The sequence below is a fragment of the Sorex araneus genome, chromosome 1 (assembly GCF_027595985.1).
Source record: "Sorex araneus isolate mSorAra2 chromosome 1, mSorAra2.pri, whole genome shotgun sequence".
In the NCBI taxonomy this organism is placed as follows: domain Eukaryota; kingdom Metazoa; phylum Chordata; class Mammalia; order Eulipotyphla; family Soricidae; genus Sorex; species Sorex araneus.
In genome coordinates this window covers 242882536-242898585 of record NC_073302.1, presented here as the reverse complement: position 1 = coordinate 242898585, position 16050 = coordinate 242882536, and the positions used below count along the sequence as shown (strand labels likewise).

The 16050-nt window shown below is 38.6% G+C and overlaps 1 protein-coding gene across 1 annotated transcript in view; it reads right to left on the bottom strand.

Moving 5' to 3' along the window:
* The window catches only part of LOC101547660 (phospholipid-transporting ATPase IB-like), a 151961-nt gene that overhangs the window by 77902 nt on the left and 58009 nt on the right, over positions 1–16050 (bottom strand). Inside the window, exons 19-22 of the mRNA XM_055127367.1 lie at positions 10705–10774; positions 5032–5116; positions 2652–2791; positions 2057–2195 (exon numbers count right to left, since the gene is read on the bottom strand). Of these exons, the coding sequence (XP_054983342.1) occupies positions 2057–2195; positions 2652–2791; positions 5032–5116; positions 10705–10774 (434 nt within the window). The remainder of the gene's footprint in view (positions 1–2056; positions 2196–2651; positions 2792–5031; positions 5117–10704; positions 10775–16050) is intronic.

The window sequence follows — 16050 nt, the reverse complement described above, 5'->3', positions numbered from 1 at the left end:
TAGTTTCGTCACTCACTAAAATAATGGTGCTATATTTGCATGCTTATAAGACTGTGAGATATTTTTGAAAGATATCAGTTTAAACAATACTATCAGTCAATGTTATTAGACAATATACCTTACAAGGTTTCAACTTGAAAATTTTCTGATTCTCATTTCAAAATTAAACAGAAGAGACCTATGAGGGAGGGCACGAATGTGATGAAATATTTCTCCTCAACTGCTTCATATTTGTGAAATTCTCTCAATTTTTAATTTTTTTAATTTAGCTTTATATTTTATTTTCCTTTTTAAATCTATCCTTCAATCATTGAACCATGATGGTACATAAAGGGCTAATTAAAGGGTAATTCTTTTCTAGGAAAAAGCAAGAGCTTACAAAACTTCTAGAAAACAAATTATGTCAACAATGTCTTCAGTTTATAGCAGGCAAAGTTCACAGACAATCAATCTTTTCTGCTGATCTTTCCATCAGAATAGGATTTAAGACAAGACAATAAAATTCAATGTAGGACCCAAAAGTCCTCAAATTAGGATAAGAAGGCTGCCAGTTGCAATCAGCCAGCAGACTTATTTTTTATACCAGAATGTTACAGTTCACATTGATTGTATATTAATATTCTGTTTTTCACTTGAATATATGTTCCCTGAGGGCAGAGACTTTATCAATTTTTCATCCCTGCATTCTAGAGCTTCCTTAAATACAGCAAGTGTTCAATAGTTAACAAATCAGCAGTTCTCAACTATTGTTCAATATTTATCATTCATTACAGGAAGTATTCAATATTCACTAAGTCAAATGGTTCTCATTTAGGATCCATCTGACCCTATGTGTTCCCAGGACATTCAAGGGGCCCACAGGTGAAAATCATGTAAGTAATGGATCACAGCCTGAGACTGAGGGGAAGGTGGGGTGGCAATTAATAGAACAGGGAGGATCATAGGAGGTAAACAAGGTTAGTAGAGGGCCATGGTCAAAAAAGGTTTAGAAACACTGTGTTAAATGAATGAATATCACTGTCATCCCATTGCTCATCGATTTGTTCGAGCGGGCACCAATAACGTTTCTCATTGAGAGACTTACTGTTACTGTTTTTGGCATATCCAATATGGGTAGCTTGCCAGGCTCTGCCGCACGGGCTCGGTACTCTCAGTAGCTCGATACTCTCCGAGAGGGGCAGAGGAATTGAACTCGGGTTGGCCGCGTGAAAGACGAACACCCAAATCAATGGGGTTAACATTAAAGAGTGCCTCACGCATAGAGTCAGCATATCATATATGGTAATGAGCTGGCTACATTTAGCCAGATGATCATGGGGAAAAATAACAGTGTCAGTCAATTCTTTCACCATCAAAACTCACACATTTGCAGCTAACAGTTGTTTTTTTTTAACTCCTTTTCTGATAATCTTAATTCCAAAATATAATAAAAAGTTAAGTAAAAACTATAAAGGCAATAAAAAGAAACATTGGAGATTAAAAAATATCTACCAGCTGAATATTCTTCATAATAATAAAAAGTATTGGAGATGGAGTGATAGTACAGCAGATAGGGTGTTTGCCTTGCACGAGACTGACCCAGGTTCAATTCCCAGCATCTCATATGGTCCCCCGAGCACCACCAGGAGTAATTCCTGAGTGCAGAGCCAGGAGTAACCCCTTAGCATCGCAGGGTGTGACCCAAAAAGCAAAAATAAATAAACAAATAAAAAGTATAATGAATAAACATAGACACTACAAATATATATACTAATGACATACTTCATAGGAAACCAATGCCATAACTTCAAAACTTGAAGTCAGATTATAATGGATTATGTAGTAAATACAATGCTGCATTCTATGTTTTGAAAATGTGAAGGAGAAAGAACAAGTTGTTTTACTTAGTCTGTTCAATATCTCTGTGATGTAGTGGCAAAATTCTATTGGACTACATTTTCCAAAGACAAGTAAAGCAATTATGTGAATATAGTTCAACCATATATTCTTGATATAAAGAACATATTTTAAATCAATGTATATTCAGGTAATTTAAAATTCAATTTATTTGTATTACCTATGTTAATTGCAGTTTCTTGTTTATCCCCTGTCAAGATCCATATTCTTATGTTTGCCTTCAATAAAGTTGTTATTGTTTCTGGAACATGGTCTTGAAGGTGATCATGAATGGCTGTTGCACCAAGCAGCAGAAATTGCTAAATATTTTTGAAAGAGATACTTTTTGTTATAAATTAAAGATAATATTTTAGAGTTGAACAAAGAGCAGATATGACAAAAGATATATAATCTAATAAGTAATTATGTGAAATACCATATGTATTTGTACACACACATACACATACATACATTTTTCTCCCATCAGTGTATTTGTCCTCTTTACAACACAATATGAGGCAGTGTTACATGATGGTTAAGAACATAGTTTTCTGAATTATGTGCTCAGAAAGAGGCCCTGAGCAAAGTTCAGTGGGACCCAAGTAACAACACATACATACAACAACAAATTACGAGTTTTCAATACAAGGCAGATTTACAATTATGAGAGAAAAAAATTTTGAGTTTTTAAATTAAAGCAAAATGCAAGACAGTAATAAATGCATTTTCTTTACATATTTATCCTGGCATGTAGAGTAGATATGGGCTCTATTTACCTTTTCGATAGTTTCATAGCAATCTTCCAAATGTTTAGTCCTGTTTTCTACAGTTGTACTAGCTCTACGATACTCCAACAACCAATTCTGGTATTCTTCCTCAGATAAATCTGTATAGGCAATACAAAGAGTTCTCAAGCCTGAAAAAAGATATAATACAGTATAATCTGATCAAATTACTAGTGATCTGGAACTATTAAAATAATTTGAAAATAATATTCAAAAGCATTTTAAATGCATTCAAAAGCATACAAATGCTGGGTCCTCTGTGTGACACTACGTGACTTGCTCAGTGCTACCTTACTGATTTTACCTTCCCCCCTCTCCATAGCTCCCCATGGATCCTTGCCTCTCTAAGCTTTACTCAAATGTTCCCCTGAAATTCAGAGAGGAAATTCAAATTTCCTCTCCCTCCTCTGTCTTGAAGACTCTGTGTTCCCCTTATCCTTTCACGTGGCCGACCCAAGTTCGATTCCTCCGCCCCTCTCGTAGGACCCGGCAAGCTACCGAGAGTATCGAGCCCTCACAGCAGAGCCTGGCAAGCTACCCGTGCGTATTGGATATGCCAAAAACAGTAACAATAAGTCTCTCAATGAGAGATGTTACTGGTGCCCGCTCGAACTAATCGATAAGCAACGTGATGATGACAGCAATTATAGCCACTGATATAGATTACTGGCAAAACTTTTAATTGCTTCATAATTTTGCTGTTATATTTAATAAGTGTGCAGCAGTACTTATGCTTTCAGGTCATGTTTTAGTTGTTTATATACAACTCTGCTTCAGAAGTTTAGAACAGTATGTGGCACTTAGCAGATTCTCATATCTATTGAATTAAGGGAATGAGCAAATAGGTTTTCATTTTTTCAATTTTAGAGCAAGCAAAATTAAGTTAAAACAAATTAATTTAAATTTTTGTTTGCAGAGACTTGCTTGAAAATTTATTGAACAACACAGGACTCCAAATTTTGGTACCTACTACTCCAAAACATAAAATACTTTGAATTCCCCAAACTTAAATCTTCACAAAAGAGCTATGGATTATTATTTTAATTTTTTGTTTTATGTGGGTTTTTTGTTGTTTTGTTTTATTTGGGGGCCATACTTGGTGATGATCAGGGATTACTCCTGGTTCTGAGCTCAGGGATCACTCCTGGCAGACTCAGAGGACCATATAAGTGCTGGGGTGCTGACAGGTAAGTTGCACGTAAAGCAAGAACCCAACCCACTTTAGTACTCTGGCCCCTGTTATTTTGTTTTGACCTCAATTACAATAAAGTTATGATAATATATGTTTACCCTTTGTAGCCTGCCTATAACACAAGGATAGTTTAATAGAATTAAACAAATAAAAGGAGAAACTTTGAAAAATATCCATCCTTTCAGAATAGACACGTGTGCTTGTATAAAACATCAGCTTATAAACTAAAAGCATAAATTAGGTACCAGTTTTTGAGGTCTTATTAATTTGATTCATATTTTATTTATAAGTGAAGCAAAATAGTTTTATTAAAAGAAATTTAGAGAAATTTAGAGGGGAGAGAAAGAGAGATACAAGTTCAAGAGAGAGCATGGCTTCTCTAAAGGGGAAAAGGCTTACTCTTACATTATATTTTAATTCCAGACTCTTCATATCCTCTATAAATCCATTAGTCCATGTTGTTTGTGCTTGTTAAATACTTACTCATGGTATTATATTTCCTTAAGCAATGGACAATGTTAAAGTCAGAAGGCTAATATAGAATAACAGGAAAATAACTGTCAACTCTTAGTTATATCTTCAGAAAATGTCAAAATATATGACATGTATTGGAAAAATGCACCTTTTTCTCCACCTGTGGATCAAATTCCTAGTATGACTTGATAAATGGTAATACTTAGCCAATAGAAATAGGTAATAGAGAAACCATTAGTCTATTAGTTTGCAGGCAAAAAGGAAGAACTACAGTAAATACACTTATATAGGGACTGGAGAGATAGTAAAGTGGGTACACAGCTGACCCAGATTTGATTCCCTGCATCACATATAGCCACCCGAGCACTGCCAGGAGTGATGCCTGCGCATAGAACCAGGAGTAAGCCCTGAGACGGAAGTGAGCCCAAAACAAAACAAAGTATATTATCTGTTTTCTCATAAACACATAGGACTGCTGGAGAGAAGGATAAATGAAGAATACTAATGTCTATTTTAGGACATTAAAGGAGACACATTTAACTTTTAAGCAAACATTAGGCACTACAAAGTCACACACAAAGTAGGTCTCCGCAAAACCACGTACCCAAGAAGTATCAGTGGCAAGTATGTCACGCACTTAGGCTACAGTTACATTTATGAACAGCATTGCCAAAGAGAACACAATTCTAAACAATTTCTACTTACCTTCTCTAGCAAAATATTCCAGATGTGTTAATGTCTCATTCACAAAGAGAGACTCATCTGAAAGTCGCTCATAAATCACTGTATCCTAAAAAAAATACAGTGATTAAACACCTAAAAACAAGATATTAACCTCTATATCATCTTCTGTGTTATAATTTCATTGCTATATTCAATTAATAAGATGAAGAAAATCAAGCATCTCCAGTGAAGATACAATTCTAAAAGAGATGCATTATGTAGAGAGGAGTAATAAGATGAAAGCAGATCTCTCATTTCAACAGCGCAAGTAAAGCAAAATATTTTTTTCTTTCAAGAAAAAAAGTCACCAAGCAAAAACTACTTGGAAAACAATTATTTCAGCATGAAGGTGAGAGATAAAGAGGTGAAATAAAGATTTTAAGTATATACACACCAGCTAAAAAATATCACCATGAGAGGCTGGAGCAATAGAACAGTGGGTAGGGTGTTTGCCTTGCACGCGGCCAACCTGGGTTCGATTCCTGTTGGGGACAGGCCTAGGCACCCCCTGCCTCTGTCCCTGTAAACAAGGACTGGGTGTAGAGGGGGCCTAGGCACTCCCTACCTTAGTTCCTGTAAACAGGAGCAAGTATGGAGAAACTTGGCGTGAGGGCGAGCCATCCCCTGACAGCTGAACTTGACAGGCAGCTGAAGGGCCACCATGCTCTCTGGAGGCCAGCCTGGAAAGGGGGTCGAAGGACCACCATGCTCTGGCGACCTGTCTCAAGAGAACAGTTGAAGGGCCGCCATGCTCTGGCAGCTGGACTCAAGAGGAGGCTGAAGGGAAGATTGGCTCGTGTCCGCCTTGGCCATGCTCAAGGCCACGTCTCCTTTCCCATGTTTCTCAAGACTGAGATAAGGAACAGAAATAAATAAGGAGGAACTGAAAAACAAGTAATATTGGCAAAAATAAAGTTGCTTGCAGAGCATGGTTAATAATGTTTATGCCACTTATGTAACCTGCTGATTATTGCTAAAATAGGACTATATAAACCAGCTTAGATTTCAATAAACTTGCTGTATGCTGTATAATGCATGCAGTCCTCCCTAGCCCACTCAGCTCTCATTCCCTCTTTCCTGCCAAGGTTCAAGTTGGCCGAGCGGGATGCGGCAGATTCCCAGCATCCCATGTGGTCCCCTGAGCACCGCCAGGAGTAATTCCTTAGTGTACAGCCAGGAGCAACCCCTGCGCATCGCCAGGTGTGACCCAAAAAAGAAAAAATAAAATAAAGTAAATTTGTGTGTGTTTAAAAAAAAATCACCACAAACAGAGGCATGCCATCAGTTATGGCAGAAGGAAACATAACAAAGGCAAACATGGGCCTGAGATCACTGATGGTAATGACATGAGATATGAACAAGATTTTATTGTGAATTAGTTTTCAAAGTTAGTTCACAAAAACTAGTAACAATGCAATGAGATTTGTCACTGTCACTGTCATCCTGTTGCTCATAGATTTGCTCGAATGGGCACCAGTAACGTCTCTCATTGTGAGACTTCTTGTTACTGTTTTTGGCATATTGAATATACCACGGGTAGCTTGCCAGGCTCTGCTGTGTGGGCCAGATACTCTCAGTAGCTTGCCAGGCTCTCAGAGAGGGGCAGAGGAATCTAACATGGTCAGCTGTGTGAAAGGAGAATGCCCTTCTGCTGTGCTATCACTCCAGCCCATGAGATTTGTAACATTTGTGAAAGTAGAATATACGATCATGAGTACATATTTGGAGAGAGAAATGGAAATAAAATATGGCAATGTTCTTATATGTAACTTGAAGGAGGATCCACTACTCTGTTCTTCAGATTCAGGAACTAAATCTCCAAGGAGATGCAAGCCATGCTGCTGAAATTCATAGATACAGCCATTCAACCCCATCAAAACTCTGGGGCGACCTTGGGAGGAGAGTGAACCATGTCCCTGCCCTGCCTAGGCCCCGGGAGCTGCACCCACACTCCTCTGCCATCGCCATGCCAATGGCCTACAGCCCAACTCTATAGCTTCACTAAGAATCTCTGTAGATTCATCCCATTTCTATAGATTCTGTAGTTTCTGGACCACTTTGCCATGTATTCCACGGTATTTTGCAGTTCAGCTAGCCTCAGATAAAGACTTAACAACCTTGCGATGAGATATAACAATTTTCACAAAATTTTGTTTTACTGAAGTATTTTTGATAATTCCTTTAGCCATCTGGTTCTAACAAATAGTATAAAATAAATGACTGTGTGCCTGCTAAAAGGGCAGGCTTGGGAGCTGTTGAGAAAATGTAGACAGTAGTGGAGGAAGGTCACTCAGTTGGTGGGATTGGATTGGAACATTTTGATTGGAACATCAAAAACCTATAACAACTGTATTATGAACAATTTGTTTAAATGAAGTGGGAAAAAAAGGAACTTGAAGTAGTTGGAGGCAGAATGCTATAAATTAATGATTCCTTCAATAAGTCCTGAATCAATTAGTAAACTTTTTTTCAATTAGTAAACTTTTTAAAAAGGAAATAAATTGCAAATTAAAATAAATTCAGGTAGGGGCCAGAGAGACAGTATAAAGGATAAATCATTTGCTTTGCACACAGCCAACTCTGGTTTGTTCCCAGTTCCACAGGTCGTCCTCCAAGTACAACCAGGATTGACCTCTGAGCACAGTGCTCGTAGGAAGCCCTGGAGAACAGTTGGATGTGGACTTAAAACCAAAAACAAATTCAAGCAATCTAAAAGAAGAGAGAAAAGTATTAACTAGTACACATAAAAAATAAATAACAAGATGATGTATTTAGACCCAAAGGTATCAATAAGAATACTGTGTAGCTGGTTTAAACATCCATTTATGCCACTTCTGGGAATATACCCCTGGGCTGCAAAAATACACCATAGAAATGACAGCTGCACTTGTTTGTTTATTGCAGCACTTTTCACAATAGCCGAATCTGAAAACAACCTGAATGCCCGAGAACAGACTGCAGGTTAAAGAAACTATGGTACATACACAAAATTGAATATTATACAACTGTTAGGAAAAAAATGGAGTGATGAAATTTACTTATAAATGGATGGAAATGGAGAGCATCAGGCTAAGTGAAATAAGTCAGAAGGAGAAGAACAGATATAGAATGACTGCACACGTTTGTGGAATATTAAAAAAGAAGAAGAAGAAAAAAACAAAACATAGTAAGAAACTAATACCCAAGGACAGTAGAAACAAGGATCAGGATTAATGGTCAATGGTTATAAGTCTGCCTCAAGGGCTAGGGGAGAGGGTAGTTGGGACAGAGACAGGACTATTATGACAATAATGGTTGGAAGGGATCACACTGGATTGAAGATGTGTACTGAAAGTGGGCAAACAATCAAACATGATGGCCTTTCAGTATCTGTATTGCAAACAATAATCCCCAAAAGAAAAGAGAGAGAGAAAGAGAGAGAGAGAGAGAGAGAGAGAGAGAGAGAGAGAGAGAGAGAGAGAGGAGGAAAATTGCCTGCCTCTAGGCGGGAGAGAGGTAGAAGGAAGGATATGGAGGATATTGGTGGAGGAAATAGGAAATGTTCACTGGTGGAGGGATGGGTGTTGGAACATTGTATGATTGAAACTCAATCATGAAAGCTTTGTAACTGCATCTCACAGTGACACAGTGATTCAATTAAAAAATAATTATAATAATAAAAACAAATAAATAAACATCCATTTAAGAGCTGTCAAAATAACACAATGGCCTGAGGCATGTGTTACATGTGGGAAGAATGGTTTCAATCCCTGGTACCACATAGTTCCCCAAGTATGCTAGGGAGCACCCTCTAAGCACTGAACCATAGTAGTCCCTGAGAAACACTGGGTAAAGATCCCCAAACAAACAGAAATATAAAAATAAAGTTATAAAGCACAAGTATCCAAAATGAATGATATTAGAACAAATTGCATGTTCCATTGATAGTTTTCTTGTTTGTTTGTTTTTTGTTATTAGGGTTTGTTTGTTTGTTTGTTGGCTTTTTGGCTTTTTCGTCACACCCGGCAATGCTCAGGGGTTATTCCTGGCTCTGCACTCAGGAATTACTCCTGGTGGTGCTCAGGGGACCATATGGAATGCTGGGAATCAAACTCCAATCGACCGCATGCAAAGCAAATGCCCTACCCACTGTGCTATCGCTCCAACCTCCACTGATAGAGTTTTAACAAAATCTTGATTCAAACAAACCAGACAAACAGAACACCTTTGAGTTTTATTGGAGAAATTGGTAATCAATTTAAAGTTCATATGGAAATATGATGTCATTCAAAATGGTTTTAAGAAAAAAACTCAATATTCAAAAAGTAATAATATCTGATTATATCTTGTTGGCTTGTTAGCCAACAAAGGGGACACAGTCTCCATTGAAAAGCCACAGAGGAGATCCAAGTCAAGAAGTGTGTGGCAATGGAGAGAGTCGCCAATAATCTCATAGGCACACCCAGGTTCCCTTTGACCCTGGGCAAGAACATCCTAAAGCCTCACCTTTGGACCACCTTCTAACAGTATCACTGGGGCTGGGAAATGAGGAGGTTTGATATTTTTACTATTGGAACTTGGACAAGTGTGTGTGTGTGTGTGTGTGTGTGTGTCTGTGTGCAGGTGTGTGTGTGTGTATGTGTATGTGAGAGAGAGATAATGAGAGAGTTTGAAAGCATATGCAGGTATTTAGTTTGAATTATCTTTAGTTCTTGAAATTTTCTTCCTCATGAGGCTGAGACTACTTTATATTCAATAAAGTGTTTGACCTCTTCACCCACAAATCTAAACAGCATGTAATTAGTATAGTAATAACCGAGTAGAACAAGAAAAGAAGTAGCAAGTTCAGATACTTTGACAGAAGTGCCAAGACAATTCAATGAAGAATAAATAAACATTTCACCAAATGAAAATAAGTGAATGGTGCAGAGTAAACAGAGCATAACCATCTTGGAAACACTGATTTACAAGGCGGTCCTTGGTTGCTAACTATAAATGTAGCTGGTAAACGGTTGTTCTCATTTCCCTATATGAGCCCCAGACTATGGCTATGGTTGTTTTACTTATGATTTAACTGTGTCATTATTTTATCACTGCAATTAGACTTAGTGATAAGTATACAACTATGTGCTGCTTCCCATAAATCAGAGATTTCCTTACAATGTAGGGGTGTCCTTAAGGACCCCCAACGAAGATCCTCACTATCCATTAATCACAACTTGGAAACGAACATTAAAGCAAAACCTCTGAAATGGTGGAAATTACGAAGGCTAACCATGCCTCATATTCAGATATAGCTGATTTAATGGTTTCTTAACAAATTTAGGATAGGGACTGGAGCAATGGCACAGTGGGTAAGACATTTTCCTTGTACGCGTCCGACCCAGGTTCAATCCCCAGCAACCCATATAGTCCCCTGAGCACTGCCAGGGATAATTCCTGAGTACAGAGCCAGAGGTAACCCTTGAGCATCGCTGGGTGTGACCGCCCCGCCCCCCAAAAAGTCAAAAGAAATGAAAACAAAAACCAAAAAAATAAAGATAATGCTGACAATGACCTGTGGGAACAGCAAATAGAAATTGAAAGGAATTTAAAATGTTTTGAAGTTATTAAAGGCTTTTGATAAGTCACTGTGAAAAGAGAGTGTTTAACAAAATAATGGATTCCAGTACTCACAGCTCCTTTGCAGTAGAGCCGAATTGTTCCTAAAGGAGTTCGGACAATTACAGACATTCTTTTTCTATTGCTAAAATAATATTAAAAGCATTGTTAGTTTCTATTGTCTTCAGTAGTCTCTCAGTACATGGCACACAAACACACACAAACACACACAAAATCAAACACACCAAAATATTTTAATAGAATCTTTAGGTAATCATTAGTGAAAAGACAAAAATGTTTCTTGCCAGTCTTTCTTCTTCTCTTTACCTAGCTCCATAATTTGAGATTCTAATTATAAATCTTCAGTTTCTCTTACTACTACTTCCCAGTTTCATCATTTACTTTCATGTGAATTACTGGTACAAATGTATGCTTTAATTTTATATACACTTTTGTTTCATGCGTAATACAGTGTATCATTAGTGTTATGTTTTATTTAAATATTATATCTTGTTTAAGAATTTATATAACATAATGTAATATGCACTATGTATTATGTATATATACACAATATGAACATATAATTTAATATACATATCATGAATGTTAAACATATACATAGTATATAATTACTACAGGTATAGTAATTATACTATGATTGTGTCATATATGTGACACAATAATTTTAAATGATTGACACAATTATTTAAAAACACAATCATTTCAAAACTGAGAAAGGGGAAAACAGCCCTGCAGCTGTGTGATATTCAGTTACACAATCTTGACGTAGATCTTCTTGTTGCTATTTTGCTGTTACAGACAGAAATGTCAAGCTGCTGACTCAATATATGCAGTACATGATGGCATTTTCTTAATCTATAGTTATGCTTCAAAATACTCTAGAATTACATGTTGCTGTGATTCACAGTTAAAGGTGAACTTACACTCGTTGCTTCTATTCCTTACTTAGCTGCCAAAAAACTTAACAATCTCTCCTCTGCACTTTATCCTACACACTGAGAGTAAACTGCCTCAGATAGAACTTCTCCCTCATAATGTTTCCCCACACAAAGCAGATTACATGACTTTGCTTAAAACTTTTTAAAAGGAGGCTGAAGAGGGGCTGGAGTGATAGCATAGTGGGTAGGGCGTTTGCCTTGCACTCGGCCGACCCGGGTTCTGATCCCAGCATCCCATATGGTCCCCTGAGCACCACTCAGGAACATATGGTTCCTGAGTGCAGAGCCAGGAGTAACCCCTGTGCATCGCCGGGTGTGACCCAAGAAAAAAAAAGCAAAAGGAGGCTGAAGAGATAGGACACTAGGTTTGACAGCCCCCTACCCCACCCTGCCCAGTAGCACCCCACATCGTTTCCTGAGCTCCACCTGCAGTGACCCCTAAGCACAGAGCCAGGAGTAAGTCCTGAGAACTGCTGGGAGTAGCCCCAAATAAACAAACAAAAAAATCTTAATAAATGTGCTCCATACACACACACACACACACACACACACACATAAATATATGAATCCCTTAGTACAGATCACAAAGACCCTGCAAACCATACTTTAGCTGGTTAAGAGAGGCTTCACCAAGACTCTCTCATGCATTCTGTCCACCCATTTCTCCACTACCACTGCACTTAAGTCCCTGCTGTTTCCTGACTCAAAGTCAATGTCTCTCAAGGTCTGGATTCCAGTTGTTACCTCTGCCTGATGTGCTTCTTCTCTTCATATCTTCATACAGATTTCTCCTTCTACCTTGACCCAACTTTCCTTAGTTTTTATTGAAAATTTTTTTATTAGTGAATCACTGTGAGAGTACAGCTACAGATTTACATATTTTCATGCTTGTGTTTCAGTAATACAATGCTTGAGTACCCATCCCTCCACCAGTGCCCATTCTCCACCACCGATGATCCCAGTATCCCTCCCACTCCCCACTCCATCCCCCCCACCCCACCCCGACTCTGTGGCAGGGCATTTCCTTCTGTTCTCTCTCTCCTTTTGGGTGTTGTGGTTTGCAATAGAGGTATTGAGTGGCCATCGTGTTCAATCTACAGTCTACTTTCAGCACGCATCTCCCATCTTGAGCAGGTCCTCCAACCACACTCACTTTACTTGGTGTTCCCTTCTCTATCTGAGCTGCCTTTTCCCCCAGCATGTGAAACTGGCTTCCAAGCCATGGAGCAAACCTCCTGGTACTTATCTCTACTATTCTTGGACGTTAGTCTCCCATTCTCTTATTTTATATTCCACAGATGAATGCAATCTTTCTATGTCTGTCTATTTCTCCTTTGCTGTTTGTGATGATTTATTATATTCAATATTCCAACACCCATCCTACCACAACTGCACCTTCCCACCACCATTATTTCCATTTTTCTCAACCACCACTCATCTGGAAAATACTTGATGTCACATATCTTGATATTACTCTAAAATTTTCTTTTAAAAAAATTTTAATGAATCACCTTGAGATACTGTTACAAATTTACAAACTTTCGTGATTACGTTTCAGTCATACAATGACAAAGTACCAATCCCTCCACCAGTGCCCATCCTCCACCAACAATGTTCCCAGTATCCCTCCCACCACCTCCCTGCCCACCCCACAGCCTCTGTGAAAGGCAAATTTCCTTTTACTCTCTCTCCTTTTGTGTGTTGTAGTTCACATACAGGTACTAAGTGGTCATCATGTTTGGCCCATAGTCTAATATAAGTACACATCTCTCATCCAAAGCAAGCTCTCCAAGCATCATTTACTTGGTGGTCCCTTCTCTATCTCAGCTGCCTTTTCCTCCAGCATGTGAGACCAGCTTCCAAGCCATGGAGCAATCCTCCTGGCCCTAATCTCTACTATCCTTGAGTGTTAGTCTCCCAATATGTTACTTTATAATGCACAAATGAGTGCAGTTATTCTATGTCTGTCCCTCTCTCTCTGACTCATTTCACTTAGCATTATAATCTCCATGTCAGTCCACTTATATGCAAATTCCATGACTTCATCTTTTCTGGAGCGATAGCACAGCGGGTAGGGTGTTTGCCTTGCATGGGGCCAATCTGGGTTCGATTCCTCCACCCCTCTCGGAGAACCCGGCAAGCTACCGAGAGTATCCCACCTGCACGACAGAGCCTGGCAAGCTACCTGTGGCGTTTTTGATATGCCAAAAACAGTAACAAGTCTCACAATGGAGACATTACTGGTGCCCGCTCGAGCAAATCGATGAGCAACAGGATGACAGTGCTATAGTGCATCTTTTCTAACAGCTGCATAGTATTCCACTGTGTAGATGTACCAGAGTGTTTTAACCAGTCACATATTCTCAGGCACTTGGGTTTTTTCCAGATTCTGACTATTGTAAATAGTGCTACAATAAACATACAAGTGCAGATGTTGTTCCTACTGTTCTTTTTTGCATCTCCGGGATATATTCTCAGAAGTGGTATTGCTGAGTCAAATGGGAGCTCAATTTCTAATTTTTTGAGAAACGTCCGTATTGTCTTCCAAAAGAGCTGACCAGTCAGTATTGCCACCAGCAGTGAAGGACAGTCCCCTTCTCCCCATATGCACGCTAACACCAGTTGCTTTTGTTGTTTTAGATGTGGGCCAGTCTCTGTGGTGAGAGATGGTGTCTCATTGTTTTGATCTGCATCTCCCTGATGATTAGTGATGAAGAGCATTTTTTCATGTGCCCTTTGACCATTCGAATTTCTTCATTGGGAAAGTTTCTGTTCATTTCATCCCCCATTTTTTGTTGGGTTGGATGTTTTCTTCTTGTGGAGTTCAACCAGTGCCTTGTATATCCTTGATATCAACCCCTTATCAGATGGAGATTGGTCAAATATCCTTTCCCATTCTTCAGACTGTCTTTGTATTCTGGTCACTGTTTCTTTTGAGGTACAGAAGCTTCTTAATTTAAGATTGTCCCATTTGTTTATCTTTGCTTCCATTTACTTGGTCAGTAGTGCTTCATCTTTGAAGATACCTTTAGCTTCAATGTCGTGGAGGGTTTTGCCAACCTTGTCTTCAATGTACCTTATGGATTCTGGTCTGATGTTAAGTTCTTTAATCCATTTTGATCTGACTTTTGTGCATAGTGTTAGGTAGAGGTCTGAGCCAAATTTTTTGCATGTAGCTGTCTGGTTTTGCCAGCACCATTTGTTAAAGAGGCTCTTTCCATGCTCCACTTCACATTTCTTGCTCCCTTACTGAAGATTAGATAATCATATATTTGAGGTTGTGTGTCAGGATATTCAACCCTGTTCCATCGGTCTACGGCTCTGCCTTTGTTCCAATACCATGCTGTTTTAATTATTACCACTTTGTAGTAGAGTTTGAGGTTTGGGAAGGTGATGCCTCCCATCTTCTTTTTCCCAAGAATTTCTTTAACTATTTGTGGAGGGTTGTTGTTTCATATAAATTTCAGGAGTGTTTGATCCATTTCTTTGAAAAATGTCATGAATATCCTTATAGGGATCGCATTGAATATATATAATGCTTTGGGGAGTATTACCATTTTGACAATGTTAATTCTCCCAATCCATGAGCAGGGATGTGTTTCCATTTCCCCTTTTCCCTTTTATTTCTTGAAGTAGAGTTTTGTAGTTTTCTTTGTGTAGTCCCCTTACCTCCTTAGTTAAGCTGATTCCGAGGTATTTGATTTTCTGAGATATGATTGTAAACGGGATTGCTTTTTTCATATCCCTTTCTTCTCTCTCATTATTTGCATATAGGAAAGCCATGGACTTTGGGGTATTGATTTTATATCCTGCAACTTTACTATACAAGTCTATTGTTTCTAGGAGCTTCTTGGTAGTGGATTTAGGGCTCTCTAAATATAATATCATATCATCTGCAAATAGTGAGAGCTTGATTTCTTCCTTTCCTGTCTGGATGCCCTTAATATATTTCTCTTGCCTAACCTCTATTGCAAGTACGTCCAGTACTGCATTGAATCGGAGTGGTGAGAGTGAGGATAGTGTCTTTCCCTGATCTTAGAGGGAAGGCTCTTAGTTTTCCCCTCTTGAGGATAAGCTTGCCAGAGGCTTGGCACCACTTTCCTCTGACAAAAGCCTCTAGATCACATAAGGGCAGGCTCCAACACCAGAAGCACACAATGTGTCTCTCCATCAGATCACGCTGTTTACTTTTTCTGGCAGTCTTAAAGTTCAAACTATTTTGTTTCCTTGCTAGTTTGTTATATTGTGCCTCTTTCTACCAGTTTTAAGTCCACAAACAGTATTCCTCCCAGCCATTCTTTTTAAATTTTTATTGAAGTATATACAATGCTGTTGTCATAATACTAGCATTCATGGTCTAGAGGTACAAAGTTACACCTCACCACCACCCAAGTGCCCAGGATCCTCCAACTCTGTCGTTGGTTTGGTTTGGTCTTTACATTGTAGTGCTACTCTACTATGT